Below are 21,166 nucleotides of genomic sequence, written 5' to 3' on the forward strand. Positions count from 1 at the left end.
GATGTCTTTGTTGAACATTTAGGAAATAAGCTCTCGTTGAAATGAGTACTCGATTTCTCGCCGCCTCTTCTTCTACTTTGACTCGTCTTCCTTCTCAGGTATGCCTTTGTAGAACATTTAGGAATTCACCTTGCCTCAATTTTATGCACAGAGACGACAGCTTCTCTCAGCACAATTTATCTCATAGGACCCAACAGGCTCACAACAGCAGGAGAAATCTTTAAATGCTGGTGAGTTGTTTGGTCGCTCATGGAGGTGACGGCACAGAGGAGATTGGGGAATGGGGGATTCTGCTGTCTCTTCTGCTGCTCTCCATGCTCTTGTCTTCTTCTTCCTTGACACATCAAACTCCGGATTGAGAGAAGGAAGAAGAAGACAGGAGGCCTCAGCCACAGCTCGATATGACTTTATTGTTGACCCCATTAATGTACTGCAACTATGACAGAAAGATAACAATCACTGTGATCAGTCATGGAGAGACTCCAAGGTTGCACTTACCTTGGCCATGGCATCAACAGGAAGAACTGATAAAAGACAAGTAGCAGACCTTCATAAGTATTTCAAGGATCATGACAGTTTCCTAATCCAACCAAACATAACATTGACTGAGATTTGAAGGTTCATGCATAAGATGATACAAGAAATATTGTATGCTATAGATATCATCATATATCTTATATTCTTAAAGAGACAAGTAGTAGACTAATATATGGTCAACTGTTGCAGTATTTAACCTTGTCATTCTATTCCAATTAAGCCTGTACTTACTGAAGATGCTAAACATCAGCAGATTTGTAAGTTAAGAGAAGAAAGGTTATCGCATGGTAAGTCTCAAGATCGTATACTTGAATCTCCATGCTCATGTCCCCAGCATTTGGCATTGGAGACCCAAGAGCAAGTGTTGTGATGATGCAGTGAAGGTGGTGGAGGCTGCTTGATGGTCAATTCATCTCTCAAGTGAAGGGTGTCATCGATGAAGAAGAGGGTGTCCTCTGCCTAAACTACATCGAATGACTTTGATGTTGTAGAGCCAACTTGATTCGGAATCATCTTTATTGTTGGGAACGAGTGGGAGTCGATAAGAATCTATAGATTCAGTAGAGATAAAATAAGTGAGATATATCCGTCTCCTTCACCATTTCTCGTATGCAAATCGAAGCTACTGGCGGACGATAGCGAGTCCCTGGTGCCGGAGCCCGTCGAAGAGCAGTTAGCAGCTTCGACCGCGACCGAGGCCGCCAAAGGGGAAGACGTCTTCGCGGTCGTACTGGTGAGTCAAAGATTGCATCTTGATTAGTGTTCTTTCTCCGGAGAGTCCATGCTTTCTTGGAGATTTTTCTTCCTTGGCATCATTATCAACTTCGTTTCGAGTTTCTGGTCTTTTTGGGGAAAATGTTCAGGTCGGGTCGCGGCAGTACATTGTGTTTCCCGGACGGTTCATCTACACCCAGAGGTTGAAAGGTGCCAATGTCGATGATAAGGTTACAGGTTTATTTATTGGCGATTGTTGTCCTTTTCAAGTTTTGTGTACGCAACTTTTGTTCATAATTTCAGGATTTTGATGAATAATATTACTGCATGAAAACTCTTAGCTGATTTCTCACTTGGTTTTCTAATTTTTCTCTCTTTTGCTGACTGTCAAATGTGCTTCACATTTGATCCATATTGGAATCTGTACGCAGATTATTCTAAACAAAGTACTATTTGGTTGGCACTCGAACAAAAGGCATACATGCGAAAACCAGCTATTGATGAGATATAAAGAGGAATAACCTTTGTATATGAACAAATACTAGAAGACTATAATATGCAGCGGAATAAAATGGAAACACAATCAAACAGAACACCAAGATATACGTGGAAAACCCCTTCAATGTGAAGGGTAAAAATCACGGGGCAAACTAGAGATAATCCACTATGAGAATAATGAATATACAAATCTCAATCTCTTGCCCAAAACCCTAGCAACAACCACAAGAGAATAACTGGGATATAAGGATTACATCACTGCCCACAATATCTAAAACCTCCCCAAGTAATCACAGCAAGAGTCTACTGTAGATTTGATCTAACCTGAGATGAGAACACTGCTAGATGATTGAGAACAGTCTCTCTGCGTTGTCTTTGTCTTCTTCCCTTTCTTTCTCTTGTTTTTCTGTCTTGTTCTTCTCTCTTTGTTGCTACGAGGATGTCAACGTTGCTGCCCACGTTGCTATCTTTTTCTGCATCTTTTCTACGTCTAAAACGTAGCCCCCACACCCTCCTTATATTGATATAGGGTTAGGTCAAAGGGGTGTGAGTTGTGGGCTGATAAAGCCCACCATGGGCTAAACCCACTTTGGGCTGCCAGCCCAACAACCTCCCCCTTCAGCCCATAAGGGAGGCTGTCCCATGACTCCTCAATGTGAAGCCATGCCGACCAACTGTCGGCATATCTCATGTCTTTCTTTTGGTAAGGTCTTCGTCAACATGTCTGCTCTGTTGTCATCTGTATGAATTTTCTGAAGCTGCAACTGCTTCTCTTCAAATACATTTCGAATCCAGTGGTATCTGACATCTATATGCTTTGACTTGGAATGAAACATTGGGTTCTTACACAAATGGATGGCACTCTGGCTGTCACAATGCACCACATAATTTTCCTATTTCAGCCCCAATTCTTGTAAGAATTTTTTCATCCATAACATTTCTTTGCATACCTCTGTAGCAGCAATATATTCTGCTTCTGTTGTAGAGAGAGCAATACACCTTTGTAACCTGGATTGCCATGACACAACTCCCCCTGCAAAAGTAAGTACATAACATGAAGTGGACTTCCTCGTATCTATATCTCTTGCCATATCTGCATCTGTGTAACCTGTCAACATAGGTGGTCCACCTCCAAAGCTTAAACAAACCTTAGAGCTCCCTCTGAGATATCTAAAAATCCACTTCACTACTGCCCAGTGCTTTTTGCCTGGATTTGCAAGAAATCTGCTAGTAACACCCACTGCATATGCGATGTCTGGCCTCGTACATACCATTGCATACATTAAACTTCCAACTACTGAAGCATAAGGAACCTTTTGCATTTTCTCCTTCTCCCCATCACTTGACGGACTCTGTTCTGAGCACAACTTGAAGTGACCTGCAAGAGGAGAACCAACTGGTTTTGCATTGCTCATACTGAATCTTTCCAATACCTTCTCGATGTATTTCTTCTGTGACAACCAAATCTTCTTGTTTTTCCTGTCACGAGAAATCTGCATGCCTAGTATTTGCTTTGCTGACCCCATGTCCTTCATTGCAAAAGACTCACTCAGTTCCTTCTTCAACCTGTCAATTTTAGACATATCTTTCCCAAGAATAAGCATGTCATCAACATAAAGTAAGAGAATAATAAAATCCTCACCAAACCATTTGATGTACACACAATGATCTGAAGCCGTTCTTTTGTATCCATTTTCTGTCATAAATGAATCAAACTTTCTGTACCACTGTCTTGGAGCTTGCTTTAGCCCATACAAGCTCTTCTTCAACTTGCAGACAAAATTATCTTTACCTTTGACTTTGAAGCCTTCTGGTTGCTCCATATAAATTTCCTCCTCCAAATCACCATAAAGGAAAGCTATCTTCACATCTAACTGCTCAACCTCCAAGTCCTGGCTAGCAGCAATACCAAGAGCAACACGAATAGAAGACATTTTAACAACAGGAGAAAATATCTCTTCAAAGTCAATACCTTTCTTTTGACCAAAGTCTTTCACAACCAATCTAGCTTTGTACTTTGGTTGAGAACAATATTCTTGAGTCTTCAACCTAAAAACCCACTTGTTCTTCAAGGCCTTCATTCCATTTGGTAGCAGCACCAAATCATAAGTGTGGTTCTTCTGAAGAGCATCCATCTCTTCCTGCATAGCAACTAACCACTTCTCTTTCTGCTCACTCTCAACTGCTTCTTGGTAACTCTCTGGTTCACCTGCATCAGTAAGCATCACATACTCATCTGTACAGTATCTTCTGGAAGGTTGACGTTGTCTAGAAGATCTTCTCGACTAAGGTTCTGCAGGAACTTGCTCTCATACTTCTTCTTGCTCAACATGTCCTGCAGGTAAATCAACATCAGGCTCTACACTATTTTTCTGCACATCTCCCCCATCACCCTGATATACTGGAGGAATAACTGGGTCACAATCTGCTAATCCTTCTACAGAAGTCTTGGCTGGTGCCTTCTTCTTCAAATCCTTAAAGGTTTGATCCTCAAAGAAGACCACATCTCTGCTCCTGAACACCTTCTGCTTTTCTGGATGCCAAAGCCTGTAACCAAACTGATCATGTGAGTAACCAAGAAAAATACATTCTTTAGACTTACCATCCAACTTGGACCTCTCATTATCTGGAACATGTGCAAATGCACGACAACCAAACACTCTCAAATGCCTGTAGGAAACATCTTTCTCTGACCATACATGCTCTGCAACATCACCATCTAGGGCTGTATATGGTGATAAGTTGATCACATCAACTGCAGTCCTCAAAGCCTCATCCCAAAACCTTTTGGGTAGCTTGGCCTGTGAAAGCATATATATGATCTTTTCCATGATGGTGCGGTTCATCCTCTCTGCAATTGCATTATGTTGAGGTGTACCAGGAATTGTCATCTCATGTTGGATCCCATGTGACCTGCAATAGTCATTAAACAATCCCGTATATTCACCACCATTATCTGATCTTATGCATTTCAATTTCCTTTCTGTCTCTCTTTCAACCCTGGCATGAAACTCTTTGAAGACATTAATAACCTGATCTTTGGTCTTCAAAGCATAAGCCCAAACTTTCCTGAAAAAATCATCTATAAAAGTGACAAAATAAAGTGCACCACTTATACCAAGAACATCAACAGATCCACCAGGAGTTTTTGTCCTCAAAGGACCACATACATCTGTATAAACACGGTCTAAGGCATGCATTTTTCTAGACAAAGCAGCACTAGCAAATGAAACTCTATGTTGTTTACCAGCCAAACAATCAATACAAGGGTTCAGATGTATACCTCTGAGATCTGGCAATACCTCTCTCTTGGAAAGAGCTTGCAGCCCCTTCTCGCTCATGTGTCCCAATCGCCTATGCCATAACTCCATACTGAAGTCTTTCTCTGTAGCATTTAACTGCTCACCATAAGCTTTAGCCTGCAACCTGTACAAAGTATGACATTTCTTTCCACTAGCTATAACAAGAGAACCCTTACTAAGCTTCCATTGCCCTTTGTGAAATCTGCTTTCATACTCTTCATCATCTAGTCTTCCAACTGAAATTAAATTCAGCCTCAAGTCAACCACATGCCTTACATCCTTAAGTACCAACTTGCAACCAAGGTTGGTCTTTAAATGGATATCACCCATGCCAATGATATCTACTGTGCCATAGTTGCCCATCTTGATAACACCAAAGTTTCCAGACCTGTATGTAGCAAAAAACTCCCTCCGTGGTGTAGCATGATAAGAAGCACCTGTGTCAATCACCCACTCAAGATCCTGACATACACAAGAAAAAATATCATCAGAAGGAGACAAAATCAAATAATCACCACCCTGCACTATAACTGTAGTATTATCCTTTGACTCTGTAGACTCCACTTCTTTTCCCTTTTTCTTGTTCTTCTTAGGTTGCTTACATTGGTTCTTGTAATGTCCTTTCTCACCATAGTTATAGCAAACAATATCTTTTCTTGATCTTGACTTGCTCCTACCCATACGTGAACTGCTTCTAGACTTTGACCTTCCTCTGTTCTCTGAGATAAGTGCCTGTGAATCATTCTGAGATGTTGCCGAACTCTTTCTTCTCAACTCCTCATTCAACAAACTGCTTGTTACTTGACTCATAGTGACAATACCATCTGGCGCAGAATTACTAAGGGAAATCACTAGTGTCTCCCAACTTTCTGGTAATGAACTGAGAAGTAACAATGCCTGCAACTCATCATCAAGAGACATTTTCATAGAGGATAACTGGTTAGTAATACTCTGCATTTCATTCAAATGCCCAGCAATAGAAGCACCCTCTCTATATTTTAGGTTCACAAGTTTTCTGATCAAAAAAGCTTTATTGCCAGCTGTTTTTCTTTCATAAAGACTTTCCAATTTTTTCCAAAGAGAATATGCAGAAATTTCAGTAGAAACATAGTGAAAGACACTATCATCAAGCCACTGTCTAATAAACCCAATTGTTTTTCGATCTAACCTCTTCCACTCATCATCTGTCATAGTTGTAGGTTTTGCACTATCCCCTTGCAAAGGTCCATACTAATCTTTACAATACAAGATATCTTCCATTCTTAGTTTCCATATCATCCAATTGTTTCCATTCAAACTAATCATGTGAGAAATATTACTAACCTCCATGTTCAAATACAAAAATTAAATCACCAAAATCCCGCTCTGATACTAGTTAATGGGGATATAAAGAGGAATAACCTTTGTATATGAACAAATACTAGAAGACCATAATACGCAGCGGAATAAAATGAAAACATAATCAAACAGAACACCAAGATATACGTGGAAAACCCTTTCAATGTGAAGGGTAAAAACCAGGGGGAAAACTAGAGATAATCCACTATGAGAATAATGAATATACAAATCTCAATCTCTTGCCCAAAACCCTAGCAATAACCACAAGAGAATAACTGGGATATAAGGATTACGTCACTGCCCACAATATCTAAAATCTCCCCAAGTAATCACAGCAAGAGTCTACTGTAGATTTGATCTAACCTGAGATGAGAACACTGCTAGATGATTGAGAACAGTCTCTCTGCGTTGTCCTTGTTTTCTTCCCTTTCTTTCTCTTGTTTTTCTGCCTTGTTCTTCTCTCTTTGTTGCTACGAGGATGTCAACGTTGTTGCCTTTTTCTGTCTCTTTTCTGCGTCTAAAACGCAGCCCTCACACCCCCCTTATATTGATCTAGGGTTAGATCAAAGGGGTGTGGGTTGCCAGCCCTGTATCTAATGCTGCTGTACATGCTGTGGTCGAGGAACAGGTTTTCTTTTTGTTTTTCTCAGCAGCTAATGGAACTTCAATCAACTGCTTTAACTTGCATCTTCTCCTCTGTTTCTCGTGTAGGGATTAGATCGTAAAGTTATCGTTTTCAAGTACAAGAAGAAGAAGAAGAACCATCGTCGCACCATTGATCATCGACAGATACCTCATTGTACAAAAATGTTTATCTGAATCATGAATCAGAAATCATCCACTGCCACTGTAATATTTGTCAAGATTGACGAAATTTTAACGATCATGAGTGCAGCCAAGAACACGGATAACGATCACCGGCATAACCAGACATCAAGACTTCCCTGCTGAAACTATGCCCGAGACATCACCTGCGTAAGGTGAATGGGAGAAAGGGAAGCAAGCCTGTAATCTAAAGCAGATTTCTTAAAGCAGGATGCTAAAACTTGCTGCCATCTGTAGTTATTTGGGGGCTCTTCCTCAGTTGCAGATGTCTTTGTAGATTGAATTGCTTGTTGTTGTAGCCATAAAATGACCTGAACTTTCCATTTCTCCCATTTCCTCTGCTATTGAAGCTGCATATCTGATCGATAATGCTTCTGCAAACAGAGGGCTGTTCTTCAATTTATTTTTAATGGAAAATTTCAATATTCATCAGATATATTGGCAAGTTGGCATCCATAGATTACGTATTTAAAGCTGATGTACATCTTGTCATCAACAATTAAGCATTTTGATTAGAACTTTTAAGAATGGATTCTTGGCAAACCATGGAGAATGTATCTGTCAAATCGATTTCTGCATTCAAAAGCTTCTTTTGATAGTTGTGCATTCAAACCACACTATCAAATCCCCTTGTGAGCTTTACCTTTGTTAGCTGTCACCACGGCACTCATGCGTCTCTATTTCCTTCTGTCATTTACTCGCACCCCTATGAGTTGTTATCATGTTGCAAAGTTTCTTCCATTACAGACCCTTCTTTTCTTTCTTCTCCCACATTCTAAGCTCCATTTCTTCAGGGGATTTATGGTGTCAAACTCTGATATTTCAGCCAAAACATCCATAACTTTCTACTCAAGAAATCACACACTCAAAATCCTACTTCCAAGTGTGCCACAGCTGCTACTTGCGTCTTTAATCTTCTACTATACTTTAATCTATCGCAGCCCTTGCATGGCAAGCTCTGGAGAGTTTGGTTTGACTGTCACCTGCTCCCTGCGTAATCCACGCTAGGTTTGCAGCAAGACATTCGAAGGTCAACGAGTACGTGTACTAATCAAGTCCTTTTCACAGGCTTGTTGGTTTGTGATTTAGACTGCCGATGCTAATGCTGCTCGTCTGTGTCGTTGAGCTGTAATATGTGACCTGGTTCCTTTCTTGTTCTTATCTGTGCCACAATCCAAGATTTAATTTCCCTGTGTAAAGACGTATGATGAATGATAATTCGATGTTCCGACGATTCTTACAATTCAATCCACATTTATATGAAAGAAACCTGAACGAGTGTTGTTCTTCTTCCTCCGCCATCAATGGCGATGCCTGATGAAACATGGGCGCTGTCGAACGGCGACGAATCTTCCACGCAACGCAGCACTGAGCTATCAGATGCGTAAGTGTCGAACCAACCCAGAATAAAGAAAGAAGAAGAAAAAGATGGAGGTCATCATTCGTACTCATTCCTGAGCGTGGTGGATGTGTATTGAAGACAGCATTGAATTAGTTCATAGAGCACATGGGGAGGCCATTATTCTGGAGCGGTAGGGAGTGTCCTTCCTTCCGCTTGCCTGGAAGAGCCTTGTCCTGTACTGCCTCTCTCCTTATAAATGGGAGACAGAGAGGAAACGATGCTTCGAGCACACACACCGGCCATTATTGCAGTTTCTGCAGCAGGTCGGTGACGAAAGCTGGTGAGTTACTGCAAGGCTGAACGATCTCAAGCAGGAAGAAGAGTTTCCATTTCTCTTCCTCCTTTGTACGCTTTTGTATTCTCTGTTCTTCTCCTCTTTTGTTCGTCTGCTGCTTTTGTTATGCATGTCATTCTTCTCCTTCTTTGAGTAATTCCATGGAACTCTTTCTTTAACGAGATTGGATGCCACATTACTTTGATTGCCACACAACCTTCAGATCTGATGTAAATGTCTTCATTTTTGGAGGGGACTGCTTAATTCGTGATGCTTGATGACTTCCAAGACGAAGAACATTTAGTACATTAGTCTTGCAGATTTCTTTCAGCTATATCGATTCAATTATGATGATCCATAGGAAATTAAATGGCTCACGGATTGTGATCGTGGAAAAACAAGAGCTTCATGAGAAAAATAATGCTAAAAATTTAAATAAAATTAAAATATGGTCTTTTTTATGGACCAAGAAATGGTTTTTAATTAATTTGTGAGCCGCGTGTCGATGAGACAGTTGGCACGGCGACGCGCATCCCACCTACAGTTGGCACGGCGGCGGTGTGTCTCTGTTCAAGATGGGAAGGGAACACAAAGGTGGAAAGATTCTCTGGAAACCGTGTCCCGGCGCCGGTGTTCGAGCCGCTTCTCTTCGCGAACTAAGCGCCGGAATTAGGGGTAGGTTCGTCCTGGCCTCGATCGCGGAAATCCGATCGAACGCGGAAGATCCGCGGGCGAGAGCCGGATTTAGGAAGTATTTATGCTCGATGGAAAGCAAACGAAGGCTTGCTTTCCATAGCGAAAAGGGCACAGGAATGGCAATGTACCGGAACTTGGGCCAAGTTCCTCGAAAAGCGTGCTCTTTTCCGGAGACAGGGAAGCCCACCCCTCTCCGTGGCTGCGTGCCGTCGAAGATCATCGTCTTCTCGGTGCCAATAGACAGAGGTAGAAGAGGTGGTCTCTTCTCGAACCGAAAGTTGGTTCTTTGGAAGTAAAAAAGATCCACTTTTTACCATAGGTATGCAGATTCTTAAACTCTGTTTTGCTCTTGCAATGTGGTAGCTTTCTTTCTATGATACGAGCTAAAAACTTTCTTGGTGAGTGATCTATTTTCAATTCGTTTTTCTCATTTTTGTACCGCTTTCGCTCCCTTGTAATAAGGATGGTGGACTCATTGAATTAATCCTCTTGTTTATTTACCATGGACGAACTCTGTGTCTGTTTTTGTTCATGAGCAAAATTATCCTTCGATAGTGTGAACTTAGGTTAGAGTGTTATGGCTCAGCAAACCGAGTGTCACTAATTTAAATTATCCTCGACATTTGCATTATCAGAACACGTCGTAGTTGAAGAATCTCAATTTCCATTGTATTAGTTCCAACTATTTATAAAAGGAATTAGGGAATCTTCTTCAGTTTTTGTGGCTGGAAGGACAATGCATGCTGTGTGATCTACAGAACTGCATGAAGGACATGGCATGCTGGATGAGTAGAGTTTCTTTCAAGAGGCCAATTGGGGCGCTCCCATTTTGAGGAATTTTCTTCAACCTTTTGTTGATCCTTACTGATCCTACTCTGCTAGCTTGAACTTTGTTTCAAAATTCGTTTAGTCCACCTACCTTACTGGAACATCAGATCTAGGGTTACTTGAGAAATCATCAGCTGGAAGAGTAATCATCACTGCTTGTTTCTTTTTGTTGTTTTTATCAATACATGTGATAAAAATAGTAATTTTCTATGCTTAGTATTTTTTAGCATATTTTTCTTGTCATTCTTATGCATTTGAAGTCGTCGTTCTAGATGGTCTTTAGGTCAATTGGATAATACATTCTTGTTAATTCAAATGTTTCCAGCAACAGTTTCTTTCATTAGAATCATTATTAAATCGGTCACATAAAATTTATACTACTGATCAACCATCTGTTTCGTCTTTTTCTTCTTCATAGGAAAATTTTCACAATAGATTTTACATGCTTATATATGTTCCTTTTCTGTCTTAGGTTTAAAGGTTCAGATGGATGGCAAAGAGTACCAGGGTTCATCGAGTCAGGGTTCCCCTGACCCTGAGAGTTGTCCATCTCTTTTCAGGTACATAACATACAAATCAGTTGCTGGTTTTGATGTTACTCCCAGCCCTCGAGGAGATCCCGCATTTGCTGAAGTAAGTCATGATATTTAATGACTAATCGATTTTTAATTCTCCTTGGCCAACTTATGTGATGTTCTACTGGATGCTAAAGTTCTTGCAACACTTTTTTCCCCCTTCTGTTTCGAAGCATCCACCGAGAACACAAGATGGTTCGGACAAACTAGCTGATACTACTGACTAGTTTCTGCGGATGTAGGTTCTGACCTATTTGCCTTCATATGAATTTCATGGAATTAATTTCACCATTGCTTGCTAAACCTTGGGGCAAATTCGATTGGGTATCTAAACTTTCAGTTTGTGCCTATATAATGTCTCAATAAAATCCTGCCATAAGCTTCCAAAAAACAAACCTTTATGAAAAGCTGATTTCGCTACACAATAAGGCTTTACTTTCTAGTTTGACATACATATCAGCAAGAAAAAAAAACATATGATATGCCCAATATGTTCCGGAAAAAGAAATTGTCACATTGAACTTTGCCCACTTTGATTTACTAGCATATATGAGCACACCGGGCAACATTTCTCGTTGACATTTATGATACTTTAGCAAGATCACTGTGCAATCAGGCTGACTTTTGGCAAGATTTATGTCTCCAGTTCAAATTTGTCTCGAAGTTCAACTTCACCCTTTGTCATGTAAATGTTTGTGTTCAAATTGATTGTAACTTTAAGTAATATCGTTTGCTATGAAATAACTAATGTAGCTGTTTCCTTTTCTATTTCAGGTGCCAGAAGCTACTGATGATGATATTAAGGCCAAATCGCTTTGCACGCCATCACTAAGTTTGCCAATTGAAATGATTGGACCTCATCATGCGCGTTCTATTTCAATCAGCATGCCTACAACACCTTCTGCATTTCATGTAGAACATTCAAAAGCAGTCCTAGAAAACGAAAATGGTGTATCATATGCTACTGGTGGGCAGACATATCATCCAATCAGTGCTACTGCTAGCTTGCTTCAACAAAAGCAAGCAAAGTTCCATTCTCAACCTATACCGGTCAGAAATTCCCACACTAACATGCCTCCAGATATGCAGTCGGATCATTTGGTGCGCCCGCAGCAAATGCCAAGGAACTGTAGATTCAAGGACAAACGCTATGACTCCTTCAAGACATGGTCTGGCAAACTTGAAAGGCAGATATCTACCCTACGTGGAAAGCCACAGGAACCGGAGGAGGTTAATGACTCGAAGAACACTAAACCAGAGGCCGTGCCAGCAGACCGCTTCTTTGATGCCTTAGAGGGGCCTGAACTGGACAAGTTAAAGGTACTGTTTTGAACTCTATTATTTATGAGAATTAGTAATTTGCTTACTCTCAATATTCGTACGAGCCACATACAATTAACTGATGTATAATGTCTATTCTTGCACCTAAATAGCACTAAGATAAGAGTTGCATACCATCAACTTTTTGCAGGCGTCAGAAGAGTTGGTTCTTCCTGAAGACAAGAAATGGCCTTTTCTTCTTCGCTTCCCTGTGTCCTCCTTCGGTATGTGCCTTGGTGTCAGCAGCCAAGCTATCCTGTGGAAGACGCTAGCTACATCACCATCCACATCATTTCTGCATATAAGCCCGACCGTAAATCTCGTTCTCTGGTGCATCTCACTTGCATTGATGGGCATTGTGTCCGCCATCTACGTGCTGAAGATCATATTTTACTTTGAAGCAATCCGCCGGGAGTACTATCACCCCATCCGAGTCAACTTCTTCTTTGCTCCATGGATAGCCTGCCTCTTCTTAGCAATCGGTATGCCACCCTCGGTTGCCGTCAATCTGCATGCCGCTCTATGGTACGTGCTGATGGCTCCAATTTTCTTCCTCGAACTAAAAATCTACGGCCAGTGGATGTCCGGAGGGCAACGCAGGTTATCAAAAGTAGCAAATCCTTCGAATCACCTATCAATTGTGGGCAACTTTGTGGGGGCTTTGCTTGGTGCATCTATGGGGCTCAAAGAAGGCCCCATTTTCTTCTATGCCGTCGGGCTGGCTCACTACACTGTACTCTTTGTGACCTTATACCAGAGGCTTCCAACAAACGAAACACTTCCGAGGGATCTTCATCCAGTTTTCTTTCTGTTTGTGGCTGCTCCTTCTGTTGCTTGCATGGCGTGGGCCAAAATAACCTGAGACTTCGGTTATGGCTCGAAGATTGCCTACTTCATCGCGCTGTTCCTCTATGCTTCTCTTGTGAGTTCCATGCACCCTATAGACTTGTTTTTCATTTAATGATTAGTATTCCAGTGTGTGTTCTCATCGTTGTTTTGCTTTGTGATTTCTAACCATTGTTTGCATCTCCACTTGCAGGCTGTACGTATTAATTTCTTCCGGGGATTCAGGTATCATGATTTGTTCTTCAGATTAGTTCATCTTCTTGCTAGTTTCTGCTCCCAATCTCACTCTTCTTCTTCTGTTTGACATAGCAGGTTCTCGCTAGCTTGGTGGGCTTACACTTTTCCGATGACCGGAGCGGCCATCGCAACCATTAGGTATTCGACGGAAGTTAAGAACGTATTCACTCAGACATTATCTGTTGCACTCTCTGTTATCTCGACCATTACAGTAGCAGCTCTGCTTTTTTCGACAGTCGTTCATGCCTTTGTCTTCCGTGACCTTTTCGCAAATGACATCGCCATCGCCATCTCCGGTAAGATAGCGAAATCGAGTACGAAAGACGACGCCCATATAATAGCATCGAGCTCAAATACCGCAGATGTTGAAGCACCTGTTGACGGCCTCCTGTTGCCCGTTTTATCCGGTGAACCAATGATCTGAATCACATCATGGAACAGAGTTTGGAGGATCATAGTAAGTCAGCTACCTTATGGATTCTTGGAGACGAAGATTGCACTTTTCCTACAGTGAAGAAGATAGGCATGAATGGAGTTCTCATCAAGTGATGTTTTGGTAGATGGCAATCATGATGGACAGGCCACACTCATTCAATTAGATTGAAGGAAAAAGTTGACAGCTTTATAGACAAGATAAAGAAAGCGTTCTGACTGAACCACAGATAAATCATTGACAGTACTAACAATGCCCATGATCTAGTGCTTCTTGGCCTTCAGTGGACCTCGACGGATCATACTGAGAACCTTGGCATCAAACACCGCATACTGCTGCCTGATTCCTGTTATTGCCTTCTCTGCAGATGCATCAATTTTGTCCTCATACTTCTCGTAAAGAACAGGCACTGTGAGCAGTGTCATGAATGCTGGTTTTCCAGGAGAGAAAAACAACAACAATCATTCAGGCAGCGAGGAAAACAAAGCAAAATGGAAAGCTCAAAAAGAAATTCCTTACTTATGTAGACCAAGGTCAAGAAATTGACAGAGCTTCCTACAGTCGATAGAATCCAGAGCACAGCAATAACCTAAAAAGAACTTGAATGATGTATTACTGTAGAACAAACGTAAAACTACGAAGATATGATGATTTTGCTATCTGAGGAAGGCACAATTTAGATCAACGCACAGCTAGAAACTTCTTTAGGTCCTGTCCCAGTGCGATCTCCCTAAGAACAGCAGAGGCCCCGTTCATCTCATTCCTCATATTGAGTGCAACTTTTATGGCTCGTTCTTCCGATATGTTCACCTCTGGAATGCGTGGCGGAGATCTGAAATGAAAACACGCAACCATTAGCTCTATTCGAAGTGGATGATCTAAGAACAGAAGAGACCCTACTTGTTAATCAAGGTGCAAGCTTTGGACCATAAGAAGAGGACAAGTAAAGAGAGCATAAGGCCTTGGCAGATCAAAGTGAGAAGATGGTAGCCGACTAACTCGAACAGAGCCCAGATAGCGGTAGCACCGCTGAGCACTCCAGCTGAGATCTTCTTGTTCCTCCATAGCATAACATCAGCAGCTAAAATGGAGCAAACTGTAAATTTAGGGCCTAATCCAACAGTAAATTTAGGTTCTTGATTTCCTTGATCACATAAAAGTTCCTTTTGTGATAAGTTCTTTTATTCTTTATACAAAAATGTGTATTTTGATGAACAAACCGATCTAGAGTTCATAAGAATCTCGGCAAAAATAGAATTTTTTTTTACCTAAAAACAATGAAAACATTAAAAGGAGGGAGACATTTACTGGCCTTGAAGGCACGATTATAATAACGCAAACTGGGGATTAGAGCCATAGAACAGAGAAGAGAGTCATTGGCATCTCGCCATTTTTCCTTCACCATCACCAAAAATTCCAAAACCCCAAGAACTTGCCAGAAGTAGAAATTCAACCCTTATAACAGTGACAACGAGAACACTAGCTCGGTCCGAAGGAAGTAAAGCATGGATAAAAAATCATGTTAGATCCGGTGTACACGGTTTCAAACGAAGTAGCCAATAAAAATTCGATCTTTTTTCCGGAAAGAAAGCAAAAATCGACCCAAAAATTTCAAGAACAAAGTGGTTTAACGGATCAAGAAGAGAAAAAAGGGAGCTTCTTCGGTCGTTACTTCTGCCGCTGCCGAGGACTTGGTGGACAGGCCTCTCCCGGCTGAAGAGGCGGTAGGGTGTGACCTTGACGGAAGGTGATGGCCCGGGCTTCTCCGCATCGGAACCAGACGACAAGGAGGATGAGTCCTCGTGGCCTCGGGACTTCTGCTGGATCTCCTCCGTCAGGGCCGACTCCTCCGAGTGCTCCGCCATGGCCAACGCGTACGTACCCCGACACCCACTCCAAGTGCTCGGCTTTCGCTCCGTTCTGTTCTCCGCTTCGCCGTGGTAATTTGAAGAGGGGGCGTAGGGCGGCGGAGCGATGAGAGGCCGTCGGATGTTTGACACGTGGGAGGAGCAGCAGCGCCCCGCTCCAAGTGCGTGGCGCAGCGAAGGCAACGGTGTCCGAAGAAGGGGAAGCGGATGCGGATAATTTCATTACATCCGAATCCATTTCATACATTTGATCCGTTTAAATCCAATTTGAATATCGATTTTTACCCCATTTTAATAATTATAATCGATTTCGAGATTAAATCGATTAGGGTGGTATGAGTTCATACAACCTGTTCATCATTTCTAATACGAAATAGGAATGACAGCAAATGTATATGGATATCAGAATCAATAATAATTATAATCGAATTTGGGATATATTCGAATGTGAGAGTTAGCATCTAATTCGGATTGAATAATTATAATCGAACCTGTTCTGCATTCGCAGTAGCAAATGTGGCCGATGACAGATACTGTGGCCCAAACAAACTACTAAATGAACCACTGATTTCAGCAACAAGAAATGGAGATAGTAATGAGCTCCACAGGCACTCTGACAACTGGATTGGCACTGTTGGTGATGATCCCAGAATGCAACCGAAAGAAAGAAAACAAGTACACGAATCCATAGGCTCAGCTTAGCGTCGTGGTTAAACAAATGACTCTGTAAAACTACCCTTGGCAACATTGCTTCATTGGGAGTGGCAGATGGAAAGAGATTGAAGAGCGGGGGGAATGCACTTGACATCCGCCGATAACGAGATCTCCACCACAACAAGAAGGTGGAGAATTGTCTGCAAACATATGCTTGTTGACTGGAAACTTACAAGGTGTAATAGATAGCCGTGTGATTCTTGAACTGTGTTTCGTAGGTGCATCGGTAGTGTACTTGGGACCGCCATCGACGACACGCCATGCATGCTTTCCTCGATCCCGTATGGTAACTGAGATGTCAAGACGCCATCCCTTTTTCCTTCTTCTTTCGGTCGCTCTGTCCCTTTCGCAGTTCGATAAGATAAGATCGTAAGAATAGTTCGAGCTTTATGGTAGACTTCTCCTTATCTCTTTGCGTCAGCTCCATTCCTAGCTATGGCTAGAAGCCTACAACTGTTGTTTTCTTGACTTTGGAAGATTGCATATGATTGGCGGGTTAGGTAGGAATGGAACAGCCACCGCAGACCAGCATCAAAGAACAGTAATTCTTTGATCTTGTCTTTCTTTCTTCTGCTTTGCTTTCTCTCACTGTATGCATGTGATTGAGGTCATAGGAGGATCTATTCATATTGTCCTTCTCATTCACCAAAAGATCAGCTGAAACAGGGAACCAAATCGCTCTTAGAAGTTCTTGTGTTAGAATAAGAGTGAAGGAAGACACAACAATCACACACACACACACACTCTCTCTCTCTCTCTCTAGATGCTGGAAAAAGAGATGGGCATGCACATGTACAAGTACTACTTGTAAAACCAGTCGATCTCTCACAATCTTCTTGTTCAATCAAAACAACAGTTAACTAAATCGATCTGAAGCGAGAGAAGGTCATTAGCTATTTCTTCGTGGCCTTATAGCGTAGCTCGATGTCTTGCGCGATCCTCCATGCATCCAGCGATGCTCCGAGCAAGCCACGCTTCGTGAAGCCGACGGCATAGAGCCCGTTGCCCCCTTTCCACCCGTTCGGGAATGGCCTCCTTGGGAACCCATCCTTCTCCGAGAATAACTCCCTCTCCTGCAACACCAGAACTCGCCTGATATGTGGACCGAACATGCATGATGTACTCATCGATTAATGCAATGTTTGGTACCTTCAGCCAACAAGGTACGTTGCTCTTGTAGCCGGTCGCCAAGATTACCGCGTCGAATTCCTCCGACCTTCCATCGACGAATTCTACTCCATGCCGAGTGAAACGTTCCACCGCAGGGCGCACCTGTGTTGCGTATGATTCATCATGAGAGTAATGCGATCATGCAACGTCTGGAGCTAGAATTTATGCTCAATGAACCTTGATGTCTCCGGACTTGATCTTTGCCAGGGTGCCAACGTTGAGCACCGGGGTCTTTCCGGTGAGCGACTTCAGCTCGAGGGGGCCGAGCTGGGGCCGCTCGAGGCCGAGCTTGGCTGTGTCGCCGAGCATGAGGCGCGCGACGAGCAGCAGGAAGCGGTCGACGGTCTTCATGGACAGCCACTTCATGAGCCACATGGACAGACCGAAGGTGGAGCGGCCGAGCATCTCCCGTGGCAGGATGTGCACCTGACGAAGGTAAAGCAACAGGAGAGATCAAAATGAGAGCAACAGCGATTTTGGATCGATGCACCGACCGGCCCCAGACACTCCAATCCTCGCCCATATCGCTAGTTGCAGTACATGCGCTCTCCCCATCCTCTTTCCATCTCCAACATAGTTTATTATGGCCACAAAAGGAAGAGGGATGCACGGAAGGATCACTCGATGCCAAATCCCATAATATCGCGATTAGTACATGTTAGATGAAGCATTGAGATTGCTTGTGTTGTGGCAATCGGGACCCATGCGTTTGTGTTATGATAACAGCCTTTACAATGGACTTTGTGGAGAAAATAATAATAAGAGGTAAACTCTATCAAAAATAGAGAGATGTACAGATAGAGAACGAATGCTTTAAGCATGACCAAATCTTTCATCTCATGCCATGAACTTGTTTCATATCCCATCAATGCGGATAAATACCAAAAGCACGTTTGCATTTGTTCATGGTGAGAGATAATAGCATAGTTAATGTTGTAGTGGGAGACATTGATCAGTAGCAACACCAATTAAACAATAGATTAATGGACCTGTGTTGTTAATCTTTTTCTATCGATGATCAGAAGAAATAATAGTAAGATTGTAGCAGAGCAATGAAGGACTCACCGAGTCTCTTACGACCATAAAAGGGTGCGCATTGTGATCGCAGAGATCCAAGGAGACCTCCATGCCGGAGTTACCGCAGCCGACGACGAGCACTCTCTTATCTCGATACGAGTCGCCGCTCCTGTACAAGCTTGTGTGCACAATGGGCCCCTCGAACTCCTCCATTCCGGGCATCTCCGGGACCACCGCCTCGGCGTTCTCCCCGGTGGCCACCACCAACCACCGGCACACGTACTCGTGCTTCTCCTCCTTACCCTCACCTTTCGCCGACGCCATCCGCAGCCTCCAGAAGCCGATGCCTGCGTCGTACTCCGCGGCCACCACTGTCTCATTGAACACGGCCTGGATGTTGAACTCCGCCACGTAGGCATCGAGGTAGGCGATGAACTGCTGCTTCGTCGGGTACGTCGGGAACCACGATGGGAACGGCATCAACGGGAGCTGGCAGAACTTCTTGGGAAGGTGGAGGCGGAGGCGGTCGTAGGTCTTGAGCTGCCAGAGCGATGCGATGCAGTCGGACCGCTCGAGGATCAAGCTCTGGATGCGTTTGCTCTTAAGGCAGGCGGCGACCGCCAACCCCGACGGCCCAGCGCCGACGATTATGGGGCCCGGGAAGAAGATGCACTTCTCGGCCTTCCCGGACTTCATCGATCTGAAGCAACTGCTGGAATTGCTTTGGGGATGCAAGCAAGATGGATCGTCGACTCTTTTGCTTTCAGGCTCCCTCCAAAAATCCATGAAAGCTTAACTGGTCACCGTAGTTCCTGTGAGCATCTATGATCCTTTGACGCTTCTTCTCTTGTTGGACTAAAAAGAAGGGATGGTGCATGGAGAGAGAGAGAGAGAGAGAGAGAGAGAGAGAGAGAGATCTAGAAAACCATGGAATTTGGTGTTCTTGAACTGTGGGTGGTTAATATATCAGAAGAATTCTATCACTCTTATCCAAACATGGTTTGACTGAGAGAAAACTAAATTGGGATTCTCCTGAAGCCTTATCCTTTTCTGGATCTCTCTATTATCTCCGGCGGAGGATGCGAGTCGAGCCCAAAGGAAGTGAAGAGAGAGAGAGAGAGAGAGAGAGAGCAATATTAGTCGTAGTGAGTTAAAGATCGTTGCAAAGGGCTATTTAAACTGGTCATTGAGCTAAGCTTAACGCGATTTGCTATCTTAAGTGGACATGTAGATGTGACATCTGTAGCTTTCATGTTGATTGGCAGAATGAACACACACTGCACATGACCAAATTATGGCTTTTGGTGATGGAAGCTGTCTCTGCAATTCTGAAGGCTTAACATCTTTAAACAGCATTACATGGGTCAACTATAGTTCCACTGAGGTGACTTGCCATTAAACATGACCACAAGGTTATTGTGGTCTAAGACTATGGCAATTTAAATTGCTTTAACTGGATAATATATCTGATCATAACTGATGTCATTTGGGATGAGAGTGGATCACAGGAGTTCAAGAATTAATGATAAGACTAGCGGAACAGCAGATGGATAAATGGTTGTACTTCTACTATACCAAACAAAATAATGTCCTTTATGTACTCAAGTATCTGCTCCCCTTTCCTTAGTTTCCACTTCTCGAACTGCAATTGTTAATGAATCTACAACTATAAGCAAGAAAGATCCACTCTCTCTCTCTCTCTCATAGTATGGAAAAGCACAAGGCCAAAAATGACCTGCGGCACTGTGAGGATCCCCACGCTGAGTTGCCGTACGTAGTAGGTGTGTGGCATGCACGCGGTAGCAGAGAAAGGCAGAAGCCATGCAAGCGCTCGCTGGGCTTGCTCGGCTGTTCTTCTCCCACCGTCACAGGTTGAACTCTGCCTCAGCTTCAGCAACTGATGATGAATTCGCACACACCATTAATTCTTTCCCCAAGTGAAAGTTGCATTCGACTTTTGGAGTTCCGAGCTAATCTTCTACTGGTTATCACATTCAGCTTTAGCATACACTTGTGTCGTATCGGCTGTCGCAAACCCACTTCGAGCAAAGATATGTAATGGGATGAGCAAAAGGCCATCATTAGTATAAGATGGAGGTAATGACATCATGCCATTCTTCACTTGATACAAGTCCGGATGAAGCAAGCCATACATCGAAAATAATATACACACGGCCGCAAAACTATAGTGCAGTGTAGCCTAAAAATTAAAGCGCATGTGTAGGCCAACTTGCATTGGTAGAAAGTAACTAAGACAGCACTTGACAGTGAGTGGGATTATAGTGTCTGCTCCTGAGCTTCCCGAGTATTAAATAGGATTGGCTTTAGAAAGTAGAAGACATGTCTGTAAAGTCACATCTTGTAAGCATTAACCAGTGATCTGATGCTGTTCAACTTTCAGATAAAAGCTATTTTCACTGCACAAGTGCTCCAGACGATGAGATATATGCTTTAACCAACTGAGTCGTCTCAGTTGACTTGCAGCAACCGAAAAGATTTAGAATGAGCAATGAGTTGCTGCAATGGTGCATCGTCCTTTGTTATTATTATATGAAGGGGAGGTGTTGCTGTG

General features: G+C 42.8%; 3 protein-coding genes across 4 annotated transcripts; 1 reads left to right on the top strand and 2 right to left on the bottom strand.

The window, feature by feature from the left end:
• The first annotated feature begins 8,661 nt into the window (after positions 1-8,661).
• LOC103984129 (S-type anion channel SLAH2) lies at positions 8,662-14,965 on the top strand. Its single transcript, XM_009401563.3, is given in 6 exon segments — positions 8,662-8,896; positions 10,887-11,047; positions 11,764-12,309; positions 12,461-13,231; positions 13,349-13,380; positions 13,468-14,965. Coding segments are annotated over 6 exon segments (2,034 nt in total). The 5' UTR covers positions 8,662-8,721; the 3' UTR covers positions 13,817-14,965.
• Positions 13,968-15,857, bottom strand: LOC103984128 (reticulon-like protein B5). Of its 2 annotated transcripts, none has more exons than XM_018826326.2 (5): positions 15,498-15,857; positions 14,825-14,906; positions 14,516-14,657; positions 14,345-14,414; positions 13,968-14,255 (listed from the first exon to the last, which is right to left on the bottom strand). In XM_018826326.2, the coding sequence occupies exons 1-5, from the start codon at positions 15,688-15,690 to the stop codon at positions 14,089-14,091; spliced, it is 654 nt and encodes a 217-aa protein (XP_018681871.2). In that variant the 5' UTR covers positions 15,691-15,857; the 3' UTR covers positions 13,968-14,088. The 2 variants fall into 2 exon arrangements, with proteins under 2 accessions (XP_018681871.2, XP_009399837.2); XM_009401562.3 differs by having other exon boundaries at positions 14,726-14,906; positions 15,498-15,851.
• Positions 15,858-17,086: 1,229 nt separating this feature from the next.
• Positions 17,087-19,658, bottom strand: LOC103984381 (indole-3-pyruvate monooxygenase YUCCA2). Its single transcript, XM_009401860.3, has 4 exons — positions 18,643-19,658; positions 17,755-18,003; positions 17,557-17,679; positions 17,087-17,480 (listed from the first exon to the last, which is right to left on the bottom strand). The coding sequence occupies exons 1-4, from the start codon at positions 19,378-19,380 to the stop codon at positions 17,301-17,303; spliced, it is 1,290 nt and encodes a 429-aa protein (XP_009400135.2). The 5' UTR covers positions 19,381-19,658; the 3' UTR covers positions 17,087-17,300.
• Between the last annotated feature and the right edge of the window lie 1,508 nt (positions 19,659-21,166).

This window comes from Musa acuminata, chromosome BXJ2-5, assembly GCF_036884655.1.
Source record: "Musa acuminata AAA Group cultivar baxijiao chromosome BXJ2-5, Cavendish_Baxijiao_AAA, whole genome shotgun sequence".
NCBI lineage: Eukaryota > Viridiplantae > Streptophyta > Magnoliopsida > Zingiberales > Musaceae > Musa > Musa acuminata.